The sequence below is a fragment of the Wasmannia auropunctata genome, unplaced genomic scaffold (assembly GCF_000956235.1).
Source record: "Wasmannia auropunctata unplaced genomic scaffold, wasmannia.A_1.0 LD335903.1, whole genome shotgun sequence".
NCBI classification, from domain to species: domain Eukaryota; kingdom Metazoa; phylum Arthropoda; class Insecta; order Hymenoptera; family Formicidae; genus Wasmannia; species Wasmannia auropunctata.
This window is the reverse complement of record NW_012026987.1, coordinates 1952727-1971968: the sequence shown is the minus strand read 5'-3', so window position 1 is coordinate 1971968 and position 19242 is coordinate 1952727. Positions and strand designations below refer to the sequence as shown.

Here is a 19242-nt window from a genome sequence, read left to right as displayed (position 1 = left end):
ATATAGGTATAATTTAATCGAGTTGTATAACTAGCAAAATTAAATATTAATAATAAAAGTTCAAATATCTATTAATATGAAATTGTTAAGCTCTGCTAAAAAAAAATCTGTATTTAAATTCCTTCTAAATCAAGGAAAAACAGAAGTATTATAAAGTGATCGGGAAAAAAACCGGATCGATTGTGACGATTAAAGGAATTTATAATTATAATAATTATGATAATTACAATGATTTCTTAGCAAAATTTACAGGCATTAGTACTGAGGGATCGAGTTACTTTTCCCTGTGTTCTACGTACAGGAACGTGCGCCGGAAAATCCCCCTCCTAGCGTTTTCTTCCGCGGCTCGTTAGGCATTCGTCATTAATCGACGACGGGGACGATCGTCGTCGTGAGCGACTTCTGTTCTCGTATTCCGCGAAAGTGCACTTCCCGGCCGCATTAAGGAGCGAGCCAGGCAGGCAAATGTACGTGATTCGCGAGGCGAGCCACTCACTCGCTCGCTCACTCCTTGCCGTGCGGGACCTCCGAACATTCTCCTCCGGCAAAGTAGGCGGAACATTGCTTGCACGCACCTCGACGGCGGTCCTCTCCTCGGTAACGAACGCTCGAAATGATAGTCGTCGAAGCCAAATAAACGCCACTTTACCCCGACACGGGACAGGCAGCGAACGATTGATATGGCCGAGGAGCGAAATCTTAGGCCGAGTCAACTTTTTCAGGAAGGGCTGTGGCGAATCAACAGCGCGGCCAGAGTCTTTAAAAAGCTCAAGGGAGTCGAGAGACGTCGAATTTAATTTCCCAGCAGATATACACTCCGTGAGATCTTTAATTAGCCGTGAAATATAAAAAATACAGTCACGCAGAAGAATCCGAGCGATTATTCACTTGCATACATCTAATTTTAACGATTCTTTTTTATACGGCGTATCACACAGATTCCACAGTATTAAAAACTTAATCATATTTGCGACACTCGACTCGGAGGATATATTCCAAATAAAGTTTTCCGATAATTGTTTTTACTTTCTTTATTTTCTGAATATTATGCGAGATCGCAAGAGAGTGCTCCAAAATTAATCCTGGTACAGCTTAACTGTATATTTTATGTATTTTTAAAATAAACATTACACAGCTATTCGCAACTTGTAACATGCAATCGCGAAACTTCTGCGTTGATTTTCTGAAAATGTGTATTTTCTGCTATAGCCCGCTTAAAAATGTTTCTTCGAACTTTTCGTTTTCTTCGGGAAATTTGTTACGCAGAGAAACTGTAATTTTCGGGGAATCTTGGAGCAACGTGAGGACGATTTATTTCCTACAGTTATTCCGCCGAAAAGCACTTGGTCTAAAAACTTTGTCAGACTCTACCGCATAATATTGCCTTAAAGCGACAAACCGGTTTCCCACATTTTCCCCGCTTCTTCGTAGCCTTCGTGTCTATGTGTTGTAGAAAAAGTACGGGAGCGATTTAAAGTGACCTTTGTAGGTAAACGAGCATCTAACGTTATTGATAAATGCACGCATATATCGATGATTAATTAGAGAGTTCATTAAAATATAAATATAATATCCTTGGTAAATATAATATTCTCAGCCTCGCTATAAATTGATAAAACCTGAGATAAAATTATGTTGCTTATTTACGTTTTATTGAACTTTGCTCGTACGCCTTCGAGATGCTAGGACTTCACATTTTTTTTCTGAAAAATCCAGCGGAAAAAATTCTCATGTAGACGGTGTCCATACATCGGTTATCCGTTAAACGGAACGGTCGGCCAAAGTTAGGATAGATAATACAACGATCTAATCACAGCTGTATACTTATCGATAACGCGTTCGCGATAAATGCATAACAATATATTTACGATGGATCTTCTCATGTCACGTAAGAACTTTTATCGAATCTGAACTTTCTTTTGCTGCTCACAGTTTTTTTTTCGCAGTTTTTTTTTCGCCCTGTAGATTTTTTCAATTCCTATATCATTCCTTTTTATCACATCCGAATTTTCATCATTCGCATTATTTACGCGACTGATGTATATTTTTGCGCAAATCGCGTGGCATTATTATGCAAGAACGCGCCCAATGATATTCGTCACATTGATAAAATGTGTTTTGGCCACAATTAAAATCATCGGAGAATGATTGACGGAATTTAAATCTCCGTAACGTAAATTCAGACGGTGTCCCAGAATTATTTGTCCGCGTTGTCGGTTGTTTTGTTTGCATAAAACAGTCTTTACTCGGCCGAATTCCTGCGGCTTTCCTGTTGTAACTACTGATGCAAATAGTTGTGTGATCATTATGAGGTGTAAAGACATATAGATCCACTTGTATCCCCCGATGCTTTATTAATATTTATTTACGAGGTGTCTAGCCTGAGATTTGTGCGACCTGTATATACGCACTTACGCTCACCGCTTAGTTAACAGGGAAACAAACGCTAAATACGAATCGACCGCAGTTCAGAAATTCACCGGTTTAACATTAAAATCGCATTAAATGTAATCATGCAAATATGGAGGCCGATGCATGCCGAGCAAAAATTCCTTGGTCTATACAACACAACGTGTTATCTGTGATTAATAAATTATTGATACTGCGCAACGATCAGCGTAAACCGGAAGCGATCGAATGTGATTTGTATCGCCGGTGGCTGAAAACGAGACGTTATTTCTCTCGAACTCGTCGAATAAATTGTGTTTTGCATTTAACTAAACAGATCGAATTATCGTTGGAATACCCTTGACACCGGAGAAAAAGAAAATAGCTCGTTTATCTCTCGTATCTAATATTTTTACGATAATCCCATACAAAATCTCTCGCAACAGAGATATACTCATTGTCAGTAGATACCGAGTTTTTCCGGATGTTTACGTTATTGACAATAATTAATTGTTCCATATAAAAAGATTTTATATTGAAGCTATCATGAAAATTACGCAACAGTCAATGCTATTATTGTTGCTCATCCAAGAGTGAGATGTAGTGATAAAAAAATATGAGATACAATTTTTAAAAATATAAGAATTTTCTTTATACAGTGTTTTGTACAAACAGAGATTATAACATTTTTTTATTTTATTTATATATCAACGGAGAGTATTTTACACATTATGCTATAAAACACGACACGATTATTCTCTGGTTAAGATTCATCTTCCGTTAGGACAATTGTGAGAGACAGGTATTCCTTTTAAAGAAAGTCGTCTCCTCGAAGCTTGCAGCTTGCGGAAGTTCGTCGTCGAGGCTTGCCGACGGATATACATATACATGCAGTTTGCGAAACACGATATATCTCGTGAATTATATCGAGCATTGTAGACGCGAGAGACAAGAATTATTTCATTATAATCGGCGATCAATTTTCGCTTTGTCTCGTATTATAAATAAGATAGAAAGTTGCCCTATCCCACGTTACAAGCGTTAACGCATTGAATTAAGAATGGGTACTTTATCTGAAGCGAGAAGTAAAAATGAAACACGCGTCGGATATATCGATTAGATTCCTAAAAAGACACCAGTACAAGGCTGGAATTAGGTTCAGGTCAAAGTATAGCCTACTGGGGCAATCTTTTAGGCGCGGACGAAGGTGGTCATTCGTCTGTGTGTTCCCGCGAAATTGTGCAGCGCCAGATGGACGAAAATGACGGTGTCCCACATATTTACCCGCCTCTGTCCAACATTCCTCGGCCCTTATCCCGCCTTCGAAACTGTTCCCGAAGAGAAAACAGCCCCGTATTTCCCATCCGTCAGATTTACGCAGTCTGATAAGGAAGGAAGTCTTGGTAAATAAATTCACGTCAGATCGGAAGAATGGAAAACGCATCTCTGAAGATGAAGGAGAGACGCGTTGATGCGAGCGACGTCTTCCCCGTTTGTTTCACTCCGTTTGCTTCACTCACACAACGGTCACGTGTTGCTGTTTTCGCTTACCTTCCTCTCCCCCCTTTCCTCGCATCCCTCTCCCCCTCCCTCCCCCTCCTCCGCTTGAACTTTTGCCGCTTCTTTCTCGTGCCGCAAAATTTTTCACGACGCGCGGCATTTTTACCTCCGATCGCGGGCGAACGGATCGCCACGGGATCACGAGAGCTGAGGCCTCCTTCTCCCATCTTTTCCCCTTTCTGTATCCGATTTTTCTATGCGACACCCAAGCGTGATGTCAGTCGCTTTGCTTAATTTCGATTCCTGTCACTCGTCGATCTGTAATATAATCTTATACTAGAAATCTGTAATATAATCTTATACTAGAAATTCGTACTATGCCAAATTACAACGACATTTCATCGCGACAAATCGTTTACAATATGCTCATTTTATCTCGCTACAGTTTATCGGTATCGACAAACGTGGATTAAATCGACTGAATGCTATATTGATGTGAATGTGGAATTAATGTAGAATGAATGTGGAATAGGTTGATTAAGTATTCCATTTGATTAAAAAAAAATAATAATAAAAAAAGAATCAACTCAAATATACTTATTCGCTAGATATGAATTTTTTAATTAGATTATGTGCTCGATATGCGCGATAAAGACGAATGATTACCCGAAGATTAGCATAACATGATTGTTAGCGCAACTGAATTGTTTACAACTAGTTGGTGTGTCGTGCAACAGCATTCACCGCGAATGCGTTCTCCTTCGCTTATATACGCGATACTGCGTTATCGGTATGACCGCATCGCCGATCTCATTCATATATCGACTCGCTTCCCGACTTACGTAACTCACTTTGGAATTTTCGTAGTAGCTCGGATTATTTTATATCAAGTTTTCGCTCCGAGAGAACTTTACGCGCATTGTTTTACGCGTGTGCGTCAAATTTCTCGAAATCTCACTTACGAAAATCTTTTGCAGTTCGCGAAAAAGTTACGTTACTGCTGCGTGTACTCTTCAACCGGCCTCGAGGGACTTACTCCCGGACAGGGTAAATGTATCTCATCTATTCATCTCTCTCTCTCTCTCTCTCTCTCTCTCTCTCTCTCGCTCTCTCTCGTTCTAACCTTCTATTCTTACGCCGCCGCTGTTCGCTGCTCCATTGTTCCACGACGTCGCGTTTAAAATCTCCCCGTAAAAGTCCCTCCCAGATTTCCTTCGACAACTGTCCCTTCCTGCGGAGGTATTTTTTAAGAACTCTGAATTCTCAAAGGACACACGTCGTGAAATTCCAAAATAAACTAGGAATCTGTATCTCGTCGCTTATACACGTAAAACATTCGGGGTTCATTGTAAAATTTAAGAGAGGAAACGATTGAGAGCGAGAGACTTGGCTGACTCGCTTCTTTGGCGACATCGCGCTCACTAGGCCGGGTTTAAATAAATTGTTTCGCGCAGCTGTTGGACGGAGCTCGTTTCGTTGATACTTGCAGGCCAGCGCGCGCTGAGCTTCGACGAGCCGCGAATTGTCGACATCACACCGGGCAGATGTAAAATTACACATTTACCACGCAGGTAGAGAATTCGAAGACGAGTAACGCGATCCGTAGAGATTAATCTTTGTAAATTTATTTTTAAGATGGCACAGTTTTGAAATATTGCGAGTCTCTCGAAAAGAATCGGAACGTTTTAAATAAATAACGAAATTTCCCGAGAAAATTGCGTTTGCACCACTTTTAAGATAAGGGAAGCTAATAAGCGGAGCAATATCTACTAAGTGTGAAGCAGTAGTCACTATCGATCGTCGCCGACGACGGAGAAAGTGCATTCACGGCTGTCTTCGTGCAAGACAAACTCCTCAGAGGAGAGTATATAATCTTTTTAATCTTCCTGGCTGTACGCGAGGGAAACCCGAAAATGAAGATAATTGTGACGAAACGCATAATTACGCGTATCAGATATCCCAGTAAAATGATCCCAACCGCAAGTTTTCCTTCGTACAGTACGTAACAATTCGCTCGGCACAATTTTCCCAAGCTATTTTCCCCTGAAAGTTTTGTAATAATAACAGCTAACCGTAAGGAATACTCTTTAGAAAAGAGTCTGGAGATGAGGAACGAGATGAAAGTCACGCGCACTTATCGCGTTCAGTGTGAGCCATTGTTCGGTGACGACTAATTAATTATATCGGCCTACGTTTCTACAGTTCCTAATCTGCGCAGGTGGTACTGCGTGCACGCGATATATTTCTAAAAAAAAGCCTAAATCAGAGACCTATCTCGAGTTCAGACATCGGGGACAGACATTCGTCACGCAAAGAAACCTAGGCGCGCGCGCGGTCCGTCGGGAATTTACCTGCGATTAAGCAGAACTCCACTGTGACGACTAGTCGAACGCGTCCGGCAGACAGCCGTTCGTCATCCTGGCTGGCGATGGAAAACGGTGTCCTTTTTCCGATATCCAAATTCACAGACACATCACGGAAGCGTCGTCTCGCGGACGTTCTTTCCCGGACGTTTCTGTTTCTGAGAGCGTCGGGTAGAAACTCGGCGAACCTCCGGGATGTCACACGTTGCACCGGGCTTCACCACTCACGGCGAACGAACAAACGCGAGGCACGAAAGAGAGAGAGCAGCGTACATGGGGTTGATCCTCGGGGAGAATCAACAAACCGCGATCGCCGTCTTCCCTTCGCGGAAGACCTTTCGCACAAGCTACATTTCGCACCCAGACCTCCTCCTCGAAGACTCGCTCCTTCGATTACAATTTACATGGATTCGTCCCGGTGACTTCGCATCTCGTCACCGGACGACGATATTACGATATCCACACCAGCGTAGGCCGCCAGTCCGCTCGGGAACGAGGCTCCAATTCCAGCGGAGCGCGGCTGTCAGTCGATCGCCGTCGCTGCTTCGAGCATATCTCCCTTTAATACAGGCGCCGCGCCGGCCGGGCGTAGAGCTTTAAAGTCGCGCCTAACCGAGCGGATTCTTTCGGGAAGAACGTTCTCAGGGAGCAACACCACGGGCACAGTTGCTACCGCGTCGTGTAACGACAGTTTCACCGTGCTCCGCAATTATCGGAGTAACAAGCCGAACAAGCGGTTTCCTTAACGGCTTGGTCCGAGCGCGCTCCGAATTGATTTCAGACGGTCGCCGGCACCGCGAACCAGCGCATCCGACGAGCACCCCAAGTAAACGGGACGAGACAGGCTCGAGTGTTCGTGCCGGAGATGCCGAATCGCACTTCCGGTAGTTGAAATTTACACGCGACACAAAAGCGGTGTAACGTCCATACCGCTGAACGACCGAATTGTGACTGCGGATCGTGGGCTTGGACGACCGTGGCCCCGCCGCAGCTCGCCCAGAACGACCAGAACGGGGCGAGCGCGCACCGCCTCGTCTGGGAAGCAACGCCCCGTGTTCGACGAGCACGCCCCCATCCCCGAAGGTCGGCACCTCCTCTTTTTCTCGGCTGCCGTCTTACGACCTTACGGCGATGTCAGATTGAAATTTCATTGGCGTAAATTGATTGTACGAAAATTTCTCGCCAATAATGAGCAGGGGGACAGTCAGCAAATCTGCTGCAGATAATTGCCATGTTTTTGTAGAAACTTCAACTTCCACTTCCGATCGATCGGGAAATAATTGCATTCTTCTCGGATTACTTTACACAATTGATAGACAATTGATTCCTTTAATAGTACCAGGAAAATTATTAACGATGTAATAACTAAATTATCTGGCCAATCAGCTGATTCTCCTCTAATTTATATGAACTACGTCAGTAAAGAAAGTACGATCTCTTATTAAAAAGAGAAGCTCCTTCGATTCTATAAATATACGATTATGACACATATTCAAAATGATTCATGCTATCACTAATTATCGCCTTATGTTGATACATTTTATTTGATTCATAATTTATTCATCGATCGAGTTTCTCGCATCCGTTCATCTACAGATGCGTTTACAAAACGAGCTCGTGCAAACATACTTCATTAAATGTCGTATTAACTTGACAAATTTCACATTCCATTCCTCTTGTTAAGATATTACTATCATTACAGGGCAATAACAGAGTGACAGATAGAAAATATCGAATATTTGATTTCTGTAATTTTTTGTAATTTTGTGCTGGGAATCAAAGAATTATCCTTTCACATCGAAAAGACTATCTTATTAACCTGCCAGAATTGTAATTAAATTCTTTGTATTTTATAATAATTTGCATACCGATTTTCCACGTTTCTATCTTAAACAATCTATGCCAATATACACAGTTTTATATGCACTGCAGTTTTATTTGTGATTTTTAACATGTGATGAATAAATCTTAATCGACAGATATTAAGTATATTGTATTATATGCTATTAGTGAAATAAATGTAAATTGATTAAAAGTAATGAACACTTTTTAAAATATTTCGTGATTTGACATAATTTAAAGGAAAAGTTTAACAATTTGTCGACAACTTACAATTAATATATAGGTAGATTTGGTCAGTCTTATTGTATACAGGCAATCTTTGTTTTATCACGTAACATTTTCTGTAAATAGATTTAGTCAGTCTTATTGTATACAGGCTATCTGTGTTTTATCATGTAACATTTTCTGTAGATTGTTCTGTAGCGAACGATATTGTTGAAACTTCAATTATACGTTTTTACACGATATAAGGAAGATCTGTCATCTAGCATTTCGTCGAATCACTCACAAATGCATTTGATAAGAATGGAACAAACGACGACAGTCATTTTGCAGATTTGTATCCGGGCGGCAATACGGTCCAACCCAATCTAATCTAACCTGACCTGACGCGGATCTGGGATTCTACGACTCATTTCATTCATCAACTCTTGGCTCCCAGCGAGATATTCGTTTTGGCAACGGTCAGGCCTATCACCGTCCGTTGTCGCAACGGGGGCCGGGGCCCCCGAAGGCTCCCTGGGTCTTGCCGCGCGTAAGGAACACGACGCGGAAGAACGATCATCCGATTAACGCGGATGTCGCGTGCGCGTCAGCATGGCGTCTTCCCGCGGAACGGGTTACGGGGCGGCCCGCCCGTCGGCGACTCCCCCCCGTCCCCCTTCTGCTTTCGCGCTCCACGCCCCGATAACGAGGCAGGCCCGTACGCTTTTTGCGTGCATGCCCGCATACACACGCGAGCGTTGCCGATCGCCCCGCCTCGCGAGCGCGCGATCAAACGCCATGACGCGTGCGCCTCCACTCGCGGGACTGTATGACGCGCGTTCGAATTACCGCCGCCATACTTTTCCGATGGAAAGCACGGGCTTTCGGGACGCGGTCGTGGCGGCTGGCCGCGCCACGGCGCCGGCTATTCTCTCTCTTCTATTCCTCATCGTTTTCCGTGCAACCGGACGTCGCGCGAATGATCAGCGACGCCGGTCACTGACACCGCTGTCAACGAATCTGGGAAGCGATCGGCCCGCGAATAACCGACAAATAATCTATTGACTGTGTCTCTGGACATCCTGTGATGTCTCGACTTTCTGACAATATTTGAGACTTATTTCCAACACGTATATCTAAGAAAATTAAAGTATTAAAATGTTAAGATCTCTATTTGTTTTTTTTTTTTTTCAAGAATTTCGAATTTCTTAAATGAATATATTTGTGTGTGTGCATCTTCACAATTTTGGGAATTCTTTCGGATGTTCCGATCTTAAATGTCTTCATATTTCTCGGACTGTGCGTGTGCAAGAGTAAATTCTTCGTATTGAATTAAAATATTTCAATATATTTAATTGAATGGATGATATTTTAATGTATCAATCAATATTTTTGTACTATATATATAATTTAATGAATTATGACGTTTTCAAGTAGAATTTAAAAATTGACTTCCATTCTCAGTGCAATTTCAAAAGCATCACTGGCAGAGTCCTCTGTTGCTTTATTCAAAAATTTCATGGAAAAAATTATCGATGTAAGAAAACACGTTTGGAAAAGTATAAAACATTAAATAATACATTTCATTATCAAAACTAATTCAACAAAGTGAATGTCCAACAATGAAATTGTAGCAAATTACCATAAATTATATAAAATAGATAATCTCAACAAATGATTATACATACATATATTAGCAGTGTATATAAAATTATGCTCATGTTCACTTGCAACAATAGAAGCACGCAATGAAAAGTGGGCGACCCGATTGTTCACGTCACGTTAATTGAGTTCACGTTGTCAAATTAATATAAAATTCTTTGATTGGTTGAACCAATGGAAAAACTTCGAGCATTGGTCGTTGTGAGTGGCTGTAATCAATCGTGACGTGATCTCAAATAATTAAGACGCTCTCGATAAACAACAGCATATTTTTAAATCTTTGTAAATTACAAAAAAAAAATAAAAATTAAATAAAATTAAATCGATTTTCCAATTTATTAATTGATAATATGAAATTAAGAAAAAAAAAGTTTTGCCGAAACCCGGGATTGAACCGGGGACATTTAGATCTTCAGTCTAACGCTCTCCCAACTGAGCTATTTCGGCTCGCACGGATAATCGTGTCGTTCCACTTTAGTTGTGATATCGCATGCCACCACGTAATTATGTACCGTTGCGTCCGTTGGACGAATCGTGATCAACCTTTACTCGTCTCGGTCTTGTGTGCCGGACATGTCAAACGATAACGCCAATAACGTGGAAAGTAGCAACTGTTAGCACAGCTGTGACAAATATTTGTATCAATATTTTGGTGCTTTGCAACTTCAAGGTGAAAAATGCGTCGAGCTATGATCAACTGCAACCAGGTGCAGACCGAGGTGATATCGGAAGGCCGTTGGATCGAGGAGGATCCCCTGCCACATTCCAGCAAGAACATAATCCTCGTCATTCCCGGGAATCCAGGTGTTCCGCGATTTTACGAGGGCTTCATCAAGGCGCTCAATTCGAGATTAGCGCCGGACACACCTGTGTGGGTCATCGGACACGCTGGACATGTTCAACCACCGGAGAACCTGGACATCGCTATGCCCGGTGATCACAAGTGGGCCGAGTGCTACAGTCTGACAGCGCAGGTTCAACACAAGGTACTCTATTAGCCTTCAAGCATTTTCTATATTAATCTCCCGAGCTCTCATAATAATGTGGCATGGCTATATAATTTTATGTTTGCAGGCTGAATTCATAAAAAAATACGTACCAGAGGATGCGCATTTACATATCATTGGACATTCCATAGGTGCCTGGTTTGTACTCAATTTACTGAAGGACAACGACATTGATAGAAGGATACGGAGATGCTATCTGCTGTTCCCCACGATAGAATACATGGCGGAGACTCGTAACGGAATGTTCTTTAACACTTTTGTACGTTTTTACGTTATATTTATCGTGCTTGTAAAATATTATAAATTGCAATTATCTTCCACGGTTCTAACAATTATATTTCTTTTCTCAGTTGTCACGTACGGCGCCAATTTTAGTTTTCCTGTCTTGGATCTTCACGGCAATGTTTCCAGTAACTCTACAAACGTTTATGATACGTACTTTCGGTATGTTTTATGGCATCCCAGCCAGATCCGTCAGGGCGGTTCGAGAAATGCTGGATCCGAGAGCTTTGCGTAAAATAATCAATCTCGCCAAGGAAGAGATGAAATATGTCAAGGAAGCTGATCATGAGACTATATCGAAACACGCCGATAAACTTTGGCTGTATTATGGTGCCAGCGACGGCTGGGCTCCAGTAAAATATTACAACAACATGATGTCGAGACATCCTGATCTGAATGCTCAGTTATGTCGGCGTGGCTTTCAACATTCGTTTGTGTTGAAAGATGACGTGGACCTGGGACACATCATTGGCGATCTCATCAACGAAGATTCGACACATTGATATTTCAGTTAATTAATGCGTTTACCTTTGCATTTTTCACTGAGATTTTTTTAAATATTTTTTTTATATTTTTGGGTTTTTATATATATAATTTTATTATTGTTTATATTATATATTTGTTATTTTTGTTGTTACGTCATATTAATAGTTATATAAAAAAACCGCAAGCAAAGGGAAAAGGGGCTTACATTACAATTTCTTTAATTTAATGGTTGTATATTATGTGTTCGACATGTTGCGTTTTTCGATCTCGCTCCTGTGTTCTGCCGGCGGTCAGTAGAAGCCGTTCGATATCGCGTTACACATTATTTTTACTTATTATTAATTTCACAGATATGCATCACCGATCAATTTATAATCGAATATAAATAATGTTGGCAAAAAGTGATACAATCAACTTTTTATATATTGAAATTGAAAGAATTTTATAATAAACTGTTACGAAGATTTTGTTACCACTGATTTTAAAACTTAATTTGATTTAAAATAGCAACGACAATACTTCCGTCTATTTCGCACTCCAATTCTATTTTCATTTTTGGCGCTATACGATATCGGGGATACAACTAGGCAAACTTACGCGTCTGGGGTATTCAACTATCCAAGTTTATTTCCCTAGAATTAATTTATATGTATAACGCTTGTATAAAATCAGTATTTTTAATCTTCGTAATCCATAATTATATTTGTCAATCTGTGTACCGTAATTTTTAAGTATCTAAAAATATTTGAGAGGAACGGCGTAAGTTATAAAAATTTGTTCACGCGAAACAAGGATCGGCTTTCTCGATCATCGCGCTTTTTTGTCGAACGCAACTAATGCGGCGTGTTTGTATCCCCCCCCCTCACTTGCGTTCTGGGAACATCGAAAACAGGCTGTAGTCACTTCTCACGTCTATTGTCACGTCGGAACGCAGTGGTCGCGGCGGGCGGGTGTCGCGGCGCGCGGTTAGCAGGTAGTTGTCTGCGGTTGCCTGTAGCTGTCCGAGATTCGTCGTTCGGGCTACGTACAGTCGTCAGTGTCGTCACACAGCCGATCGCATTGTCCAACCATCGTGCAAGTTTGTTGAAAGGAAACAGGGTCAAAATGTCACGTCTCGCGGTAGCGTTGCTGCTGATTTGTCTTCACGTGGGATCCGGTGTTTATGGTAAGAGAAATGAGATCGTCCCGCGGATCAGTCGAATGTGCGATTTTATTCGCATGGCAGGGAAGGAGGGGAGCGTATATCCACATGTATGTACGTAGGGTCGTTAATGCCTCGGTCCAAAGCGTTTAGGCACTTATCGGGGGCAATATATCAGGAGAATGATTAATGACACCCCCCCGCGTATAGTAGAAGATTCGCTCTTGGTTGCGTAACGATACGTTTTTTTCTACGTCAATACACAACGTGTACGTACAATCGATAATCGTTTCTTATCTGGCTTTCCGAGCATCGAGAAACCGCGACTTGTTTACCTGGTTGCCTTGGAATTTGATTCTTACCTGCGTTTTATTGGTTCTTACTTTCGTCACTGCGGAATAATAAGCTTTCTATTGACGCTGAAGCTGAAAATTTCTTTTACGCGTGATCGAAAATTTGACGCTTTTTCGTGACAGTCAGATTTGCCAGTAATAAAGATGACTTCGATCTCGAGCTGCATTGCAAGTTGATTCAACCGGTAGTTGATTCAACCGGCAGAATCATAGCAACATTTTTTAACTATATATATAGTTCGTTATTTTCTTAATGTTTAATCTTTTCTTCTATACATTAAACAAAAAAATAATTCTACCCATGATAACAAAATAATGCAGATATTGATAAATTAATTATTAATTATTGATTAAATTAATCGGAATTTGATCAAAATTATTCAGCATTCCCACATGCTTGGACGTTAGAGAGGAAAAACTTTCCGCTGAATTTGCGACACTTTATTCATAATTTTATAAATTAGACAAATTGCGGTTTTATATATGTAATGTACTTGGTTAATTATTAAAATGTAAAGTATTATGAATGTGCTACGAATATTATAAAGATTAGCTTATGAAGTAAGATGCAGTAATCTCTGAGCAAGTTTGCGTCTCTGTATCATATCCGTTTTCTCTGTATCATTTTCGCGAGTCTCATGAAATCTAATCGCTTGCAAGTGCTGTATGTTAAGACGAAAAGGAAATTGATAAAATTTTTAAACATATCAACTTGTTAGCTCGGCAAATTGTATTAAATTTTGTTAGAAACTTTGTGGTAAACAAAACGCGATGTCAATTACATAAAGTTTTTTTTTAATTATACATTTTACTGTGTGCGTTTTTTCATTCTTTTTAGATAATTTTAATTAAATAGATTTAGATTTATATCTTTTTAAAGCGATTACGTCATTTTCCTATGCTTCTAAAAATATATAGTGATTATAGTGCTACTTTATATGGAACGTCATTATTTGTTGAGAGTAGTGATCTCTATTTATTTGGCGGACTTCCACGAAAGTGAGATAAGATAAGTTCGAAAAGTTATGCAGACGACAAATGTTTCCTGTAGGCAAGTTCCTGTTGATAGGACAACGCTGCTTCTTAATTTCGCTGTCCGATTTTGCTCGATTATCGACTTCTTGTGAAACCCGATCTATTGTCTGGCAATTGACTGTTTACAGCGGCGATCAGAACGTTCACGTCGTGTGTTATCAATTTTCGTAATATCGATTAATGTGCGTCATGGTTCAATCGATTGATTCCTCTCTCTCGTGATAAGAGCTATCAATTACACCCTATATATAATATAGATATCGCAATTATTATTTAGGATAAATGCACGTTGGTTGAACCAATGTTGGTTTATTGTTAGACATCGACAAGGTATTATTAAAAAGACGGCGGACCAAAGGAAAATTTTCGTGACTCAAGTAACACACGATTGTCACGAGAAAGTCAAGATGATGTCATCTTGACTGAATCATGACGACAAATTTCGTCAAATCTTATTGTTAGTCAAGATGACATCTTGGTCTTCTCGTGACAATCGTGTGTTACTTGGGGACTGTCAAGTAGGCCCCAGGTATTTTTTAATTTTCACAACGTTCGCTGTACGTATACGTATAATTGCGAAAATTGAAAAACAACATGTGAACTTTTCACTACCGATTATAAAACGATTTAGTCACGTAAAACAATTGTTCTATCCTCGATAGCCAAAATGGTTGATATAATGTCATCGTTCTTCAATTATCCTCGGATCCACTTGACAGTCACGAAAATTTGTCTTTGACCACTTTTAATAATATCTCTATGGTGGCTTAGATTAGACAGATGGTTCTCTCGGTCTTTTTTTTTACGCTCACATATTTTCTGCGTGTATGTGCGTATAACATCGCACTGCGATCGATTACGTTTGGTGTATCCAGTTCGTATTCATTACGCCGTATCCAATTCGTGGTACTGCGAATCTGTTATTTTAGTCACGTCTTTTTTTATTAAAAAATATTTGCATAGAAAATGTAGGAAACAGCAGTAAAAAATTATAAAAATTAGACATTACTTTTTTTTTATATATGCAGCGTACTTTATTTTTATTTCTTACTTTATTTCGATACCAATTCGTACTATATTTTTATTTCTTATTTTATTTCGATTACTTTATTTCAATTTTTATTTATATTACTTCTCAATCATTTTCCGCTTCGTATCACTGATTGACACAAAACAAAGAAGCTTATTGTCTTATAGAAAAAAAAATTTTTTAATCTATGGTGGGAAAAGGAGAAGGGGAATTTTTCAATGAAAAATTGAGTCAAAGCAAAATAACTTCTTGAGCGGCGAACGGAAATTGAGCGAAACTCAACGAGCTCCCTTTTTTTCCAGGAATAAAATGCGTCATCGTAAATGTGCATCTAATCTCTCTCACGTATTATACTCATTATAGTTTAGTGTTTACGCACAGTAATGTAAACCGTATAACGCACGTTCCTAAGCTATTACGTTGGCGCGTTTGAGTAGGATCGAGCTTTGGATGGTAGTTCTTGCAGCTAAATATTTCTACAATTGGACACCAAACAGGCTTTAAGATAAAATTAAGATAGTGCTGAATTGAGAGCCGGAATTTTTTGGAAAATGACATCTCGTTACCAACTTAATATTTTTTAATAGCTAGTACTTAAAAGGAGTCTTTAATACGGAATATATTTGAGAGTGATTAATTTTTTTCTTTTTTAGGCATAGATTGTACCTATGGACGCAATAAAAATGTTTTCGACGACTTTTTAACTACATGTCCAAGATTGACAGATTCACCTGAAAAGACCTTCTGCTGCATCGATTTGACTAACGACAACGCATACTGCTGCACTGCCGAGGAGTTTGCGATAAAAACTGGGTAAAAATATTATAATTACTCATAGCATAACCTACAGTGTGTTCGAAATAAATAATATTCAATTTCATATGTTAATTGTAAATAACGCGCGATCTCTTACATAATTTGTGAGTGTTAAAATAACACGGCAAATAATAAAATTATTCGAGAAAGCGATTTGCTTAAAACAAAAGGACAACCCACGATATTTCTCTAATCAGCGTATACTATTCTTCGCAGATTCGGTGTCGTCATACCTGTGATAATTGGATCGGTCATAGTTATCGCTGTAATAGTGTGCTGCATATCCTGCCTCTGCTGCAGCTGCTGTCCCTGGTATCGTCGCCGTCAAGGCACCGTCTACGGAAGTACGTTTTCTCTCTTAAATTTCGTGTATTAATATTACTTGGGTTGCCACACATAATTATCCTTTGATAATTAAATTCATCACTTTCAACATTTTCATTGTGCATAGGGCAAATGTATGTGTCGATGTATATGAATAGTCTGTGTCAGAGACAGCGGCAATTTTCTTTATAGAAGTATTCTTCTAAAATCTAAAATGTTTAACATTTCAAAACTTTGCTTTGCGATAAAAATCACAGTTACAAACATTAGATAAATTATTTGATAAAATTAAGTTGTATATGTATTGATAAATTCTAAATTGGCCAGTAACAGAGTCATCATTCTTTCTAGGACCAACCATGGCATAATACCATTCCGACACACCGTTCCTCCTACGAAGAGTATTTGTATGTCAATGTTTAAAAGATATTTAGCATTTAATTGTATCTTGCTTCCTACATGTAACCTGACATTGTGCTAATTCACGTGAGGAACGTGTACTTATATATTTTGCTATTATACATATATATCGAAAGTTTATTTTCTCCTTATAAGAATATCCGCATTATATTCATGTTTTTTTTTTCTTAGAGTATTTATAACAGAGTATTTTTGTAGATTGTAGAAGATTTAAGTTTGAATTCTTATATTCTTATATGGAGAATTTAGTCATCCTTAGATGTAAGATAACTTGCACAGTGGAAACTCAGTCTGAGATATACAATAATACGTACGAAAAGCTACGTTACACTACCTACACTACTTAAATTTTTATATGAACTGCGTTTTCATACTTTTTTGATTGTAGACCTGTTTGATTGTGCCTCGCACAATTAAGCATATCTTATTAAAATGCACATATAAAATGTTCCAAATCTATCTGTGATAAAAATATGGTATTAGTGCTTTTATTTTATAAATTTTTTTTATTATTGAGAGAGCAACGCGCATACATACATGAGAAATATATATATAAAATAATATATATATGTAATGATATTTATGTTTAGCGTATACATAAATGGAACATTTTGTATGTAGATTGCTTTTATTCCTTTTTTTCGATTGATGCGTCTTCCAAGTACACTTCATGAAACGTGTTCAAATAAACATTCCTTCCACTTGTGCATCTATACGTAACATTAAACTCAGCATTTGACTCGCCTACGTACAAGATCGCTTATCAGATATTATAATTTACACGAGGAACATGTATCTCATTTATAAGAAGCTTAAAAAATATATATAAATTTTGTCATAAAATGTTAAACATTATTTAATATATATCCCGATTTTAACGTTAATTCGTCGTAATTTATCGTCATATTTTGAAATAATAAAGTTTAATAAGGCTATTATTGAATAATAAGGAGCACACCTAAAAACAATTTCGATCAATTAGATTAGATGCTTTTTTTATTTACGATCTGTTTGAAATAATTCTATTAAGTTATATCACATCTCGTTTTTCATCCTGATTTCGTTAGCTTTATTCTTGATAATTTGCTCGCTGTCTCTGAGACAAACTTAAGACGCACTTGGGATCTTTTTGTGCTTGTTACACGAGTATTTGTTACAGAAGTTCAGGCACCTGTTGTGCAAGTAATTCAGCCCCAGGCAAATCTTCCACCAAGCTACACCAACCAACCTCCAAGCTATAGCGTTCCATATCCAACAGGCTCGACAGGTACTTGATCAAAATTTCTATGTATACATCTTAGGTGTTTACATTCAAGCTGAACATCCCGCACACATCTAAGCCATCATGAAGATCTATAAAAAAATATTTTAACTTCTCTCAGACGTTTCACTTGATTCTTTTTAGAAAAATTTTTAAAATCTTCAAAAGATTCTTTTCTAATTTCAGTGTTATTTAACATCAAAGATATTAAAAAACAAATATGCAGTATATTGAATTTTGCATTCTTGATTAGATAATTATTTTTACTTAATTTTTCTTTTTTGTTTTAGGAATGCCGCAACCCCCACCGTACAATGAGGCGTATGCTAAACAAGCTCCGTACAATCCTGCTTACCCACCATCACAGTGATCTTTCAAGTTATAGTTATCATAATTAATAGTTAACGATGAAGGGGTTTATGAATTTCCGTTCTACCGAGCGATCCTTATCGTCTCTACTCAATTTCATACGAACGTCAATACAGCAAAGAATTGTGTTCATATATCGTACCACAATGATGTGATTTATATGCGTGGGCGATTTACCATAAACTCTGGCCATAAACACTCGCACAAATTTTGTACTATTTATGCGTTTTTCTTGCTCGATACATCTTTCTTAGAAAAGTGTTCGATATTTGTATTTTAATTTTACTTTTATTATATTTGTTAGAAAGTGTGGTTTATATAAATCCGTTTTCTGCGAAAACGGACAGAACAAACAGAAATACTCTCCATGAGATATGATTTTATAACAAGAAAAAAAAAGTATATTAAACTATTCAACTTTGTATAGCGTTAAAATACATTTGAGAAAATCTTATCTGATGTTGTAAATAAAAAAAGTTGATATCCCACACGAGTTTCTTCAAATTAAAAATCTTGTATTCTTGTAGCAATATTTTTAATTATGAAGAAAATCATAACTCATGAATCTTTCATATTTTTTGTTCTAAGAGGATTAAGGAAGAGAGTATTCCGTGCAATTTACTAATTTATACTATCAAACACGGATGGAAACTTATGACAAAATTAATGTATTTTGTGTAGTATGAGTAAAAAAATTCATAACTGTAATTATCCGTGTTATTAAAGATGCAGGATTGCAGGACAAGATTTTGAACAGCG

The 19242-nt window shown here is 38.6% G+C and overlaps 3 protein-coding genes, 1 long non-coding RNA gene and 1 other non-coding gene across 6 annotated transcripts in view; 2 read left to right on the top strand and 3 right to left on the bottom strand.

Annotated features, from left to right (window-relative positions):
* Nucleotides 1-7198, bottom strand: part of LOC105455390 — a 49337-nt gene extending 42139 nt beyond the window's left edge. Inside the window, exon 1 of the mRNA XM_011698682.1 lies at nucleotides 6240-7198. The gene's annotated coding sequence lies outside the window, so the exon portion shown is untranslated. The remainder of the gene's footprint in view (nucleotides 1-6239) is intronic.
* Nucleotides 7199-10333: 3135 nt separating this feature from the next.
* Nucleotides 10334-10406, bottom strand: Trnaf-gaa. The gene has a single exon. It is a non-coding gene; the product is annotated as a tRNA-Phe (tRNA).
* Nucleotides 10407-10440: 34 nt separating this feature from the next.
* Nucleotides 10441-12221, top strand: LOC105455389 (UPF0554 protein C2orf43 homolog). Its single transcript, XM_011698680.1, has 3 exons — nucleotides 10441-10945; nucleotides 11034-11225; nucleotides 11317-12221. The coding sequence occupies exons 1-3, from the start codon at nucleotides 10637-10639 to the stop codon at nucleotides 11749-11751; spliced, it is 936 nt and encodes a 311-aa protein (XP_011696982.1). The 5' UTR covers nucleotides 10441-10636; the 3' UTR covers nucleotides 11752-12221.
* Nucleotides 12222-12650: 429 nt separating this feature from the next.
* LOC105455388 (protein shisa-5-like) lies at nucleotides 12651-19225 on the top strand. Of its 2 annotated transcripts, none has more exons than XM_011698679.1 (5): nucleotides 12651-12899; nucleotides 15947-16106; nucleotides 16326-16453; nucleotides 18016-18120; nucleotides 18405-19225. In XM_011698679.1, exons 1-5 carry the CDS (start codon nucleotides 12839-12841, stop codon nucleotides 18482-18484), a joined length of 534 nt encoding a protein of 177 aa, XP_011696981.1. In that variant the 5' UTR covers nucleotides 12651-12838; the 3' UTR covers nucleotides 18485-19225. The 2 variants fall into 2 exon arrangements, with proteins under 2 accessions (XP_011696981.1, XP_011696980.1); XM_011698678.1 differs by having other exon boundaries at nucleotides 12652-12899; nucleotides 18013-18120.
* Nucleotides 13648-15272, bottom strand: LOC105455386. Its single transcript, XR_975112.1, has 2 exons — nucleotides 14876-15272; nucleotides 13648-14505 (listed from the first exon to the last, which is right to left on the bottom strand). It is a non-coding gene; the product is annotated as an uncharacterized LOC105455386 (long non-coding RNA).
* Nucleotides 19226-19242: the final 17 nt, after the last annotated feature.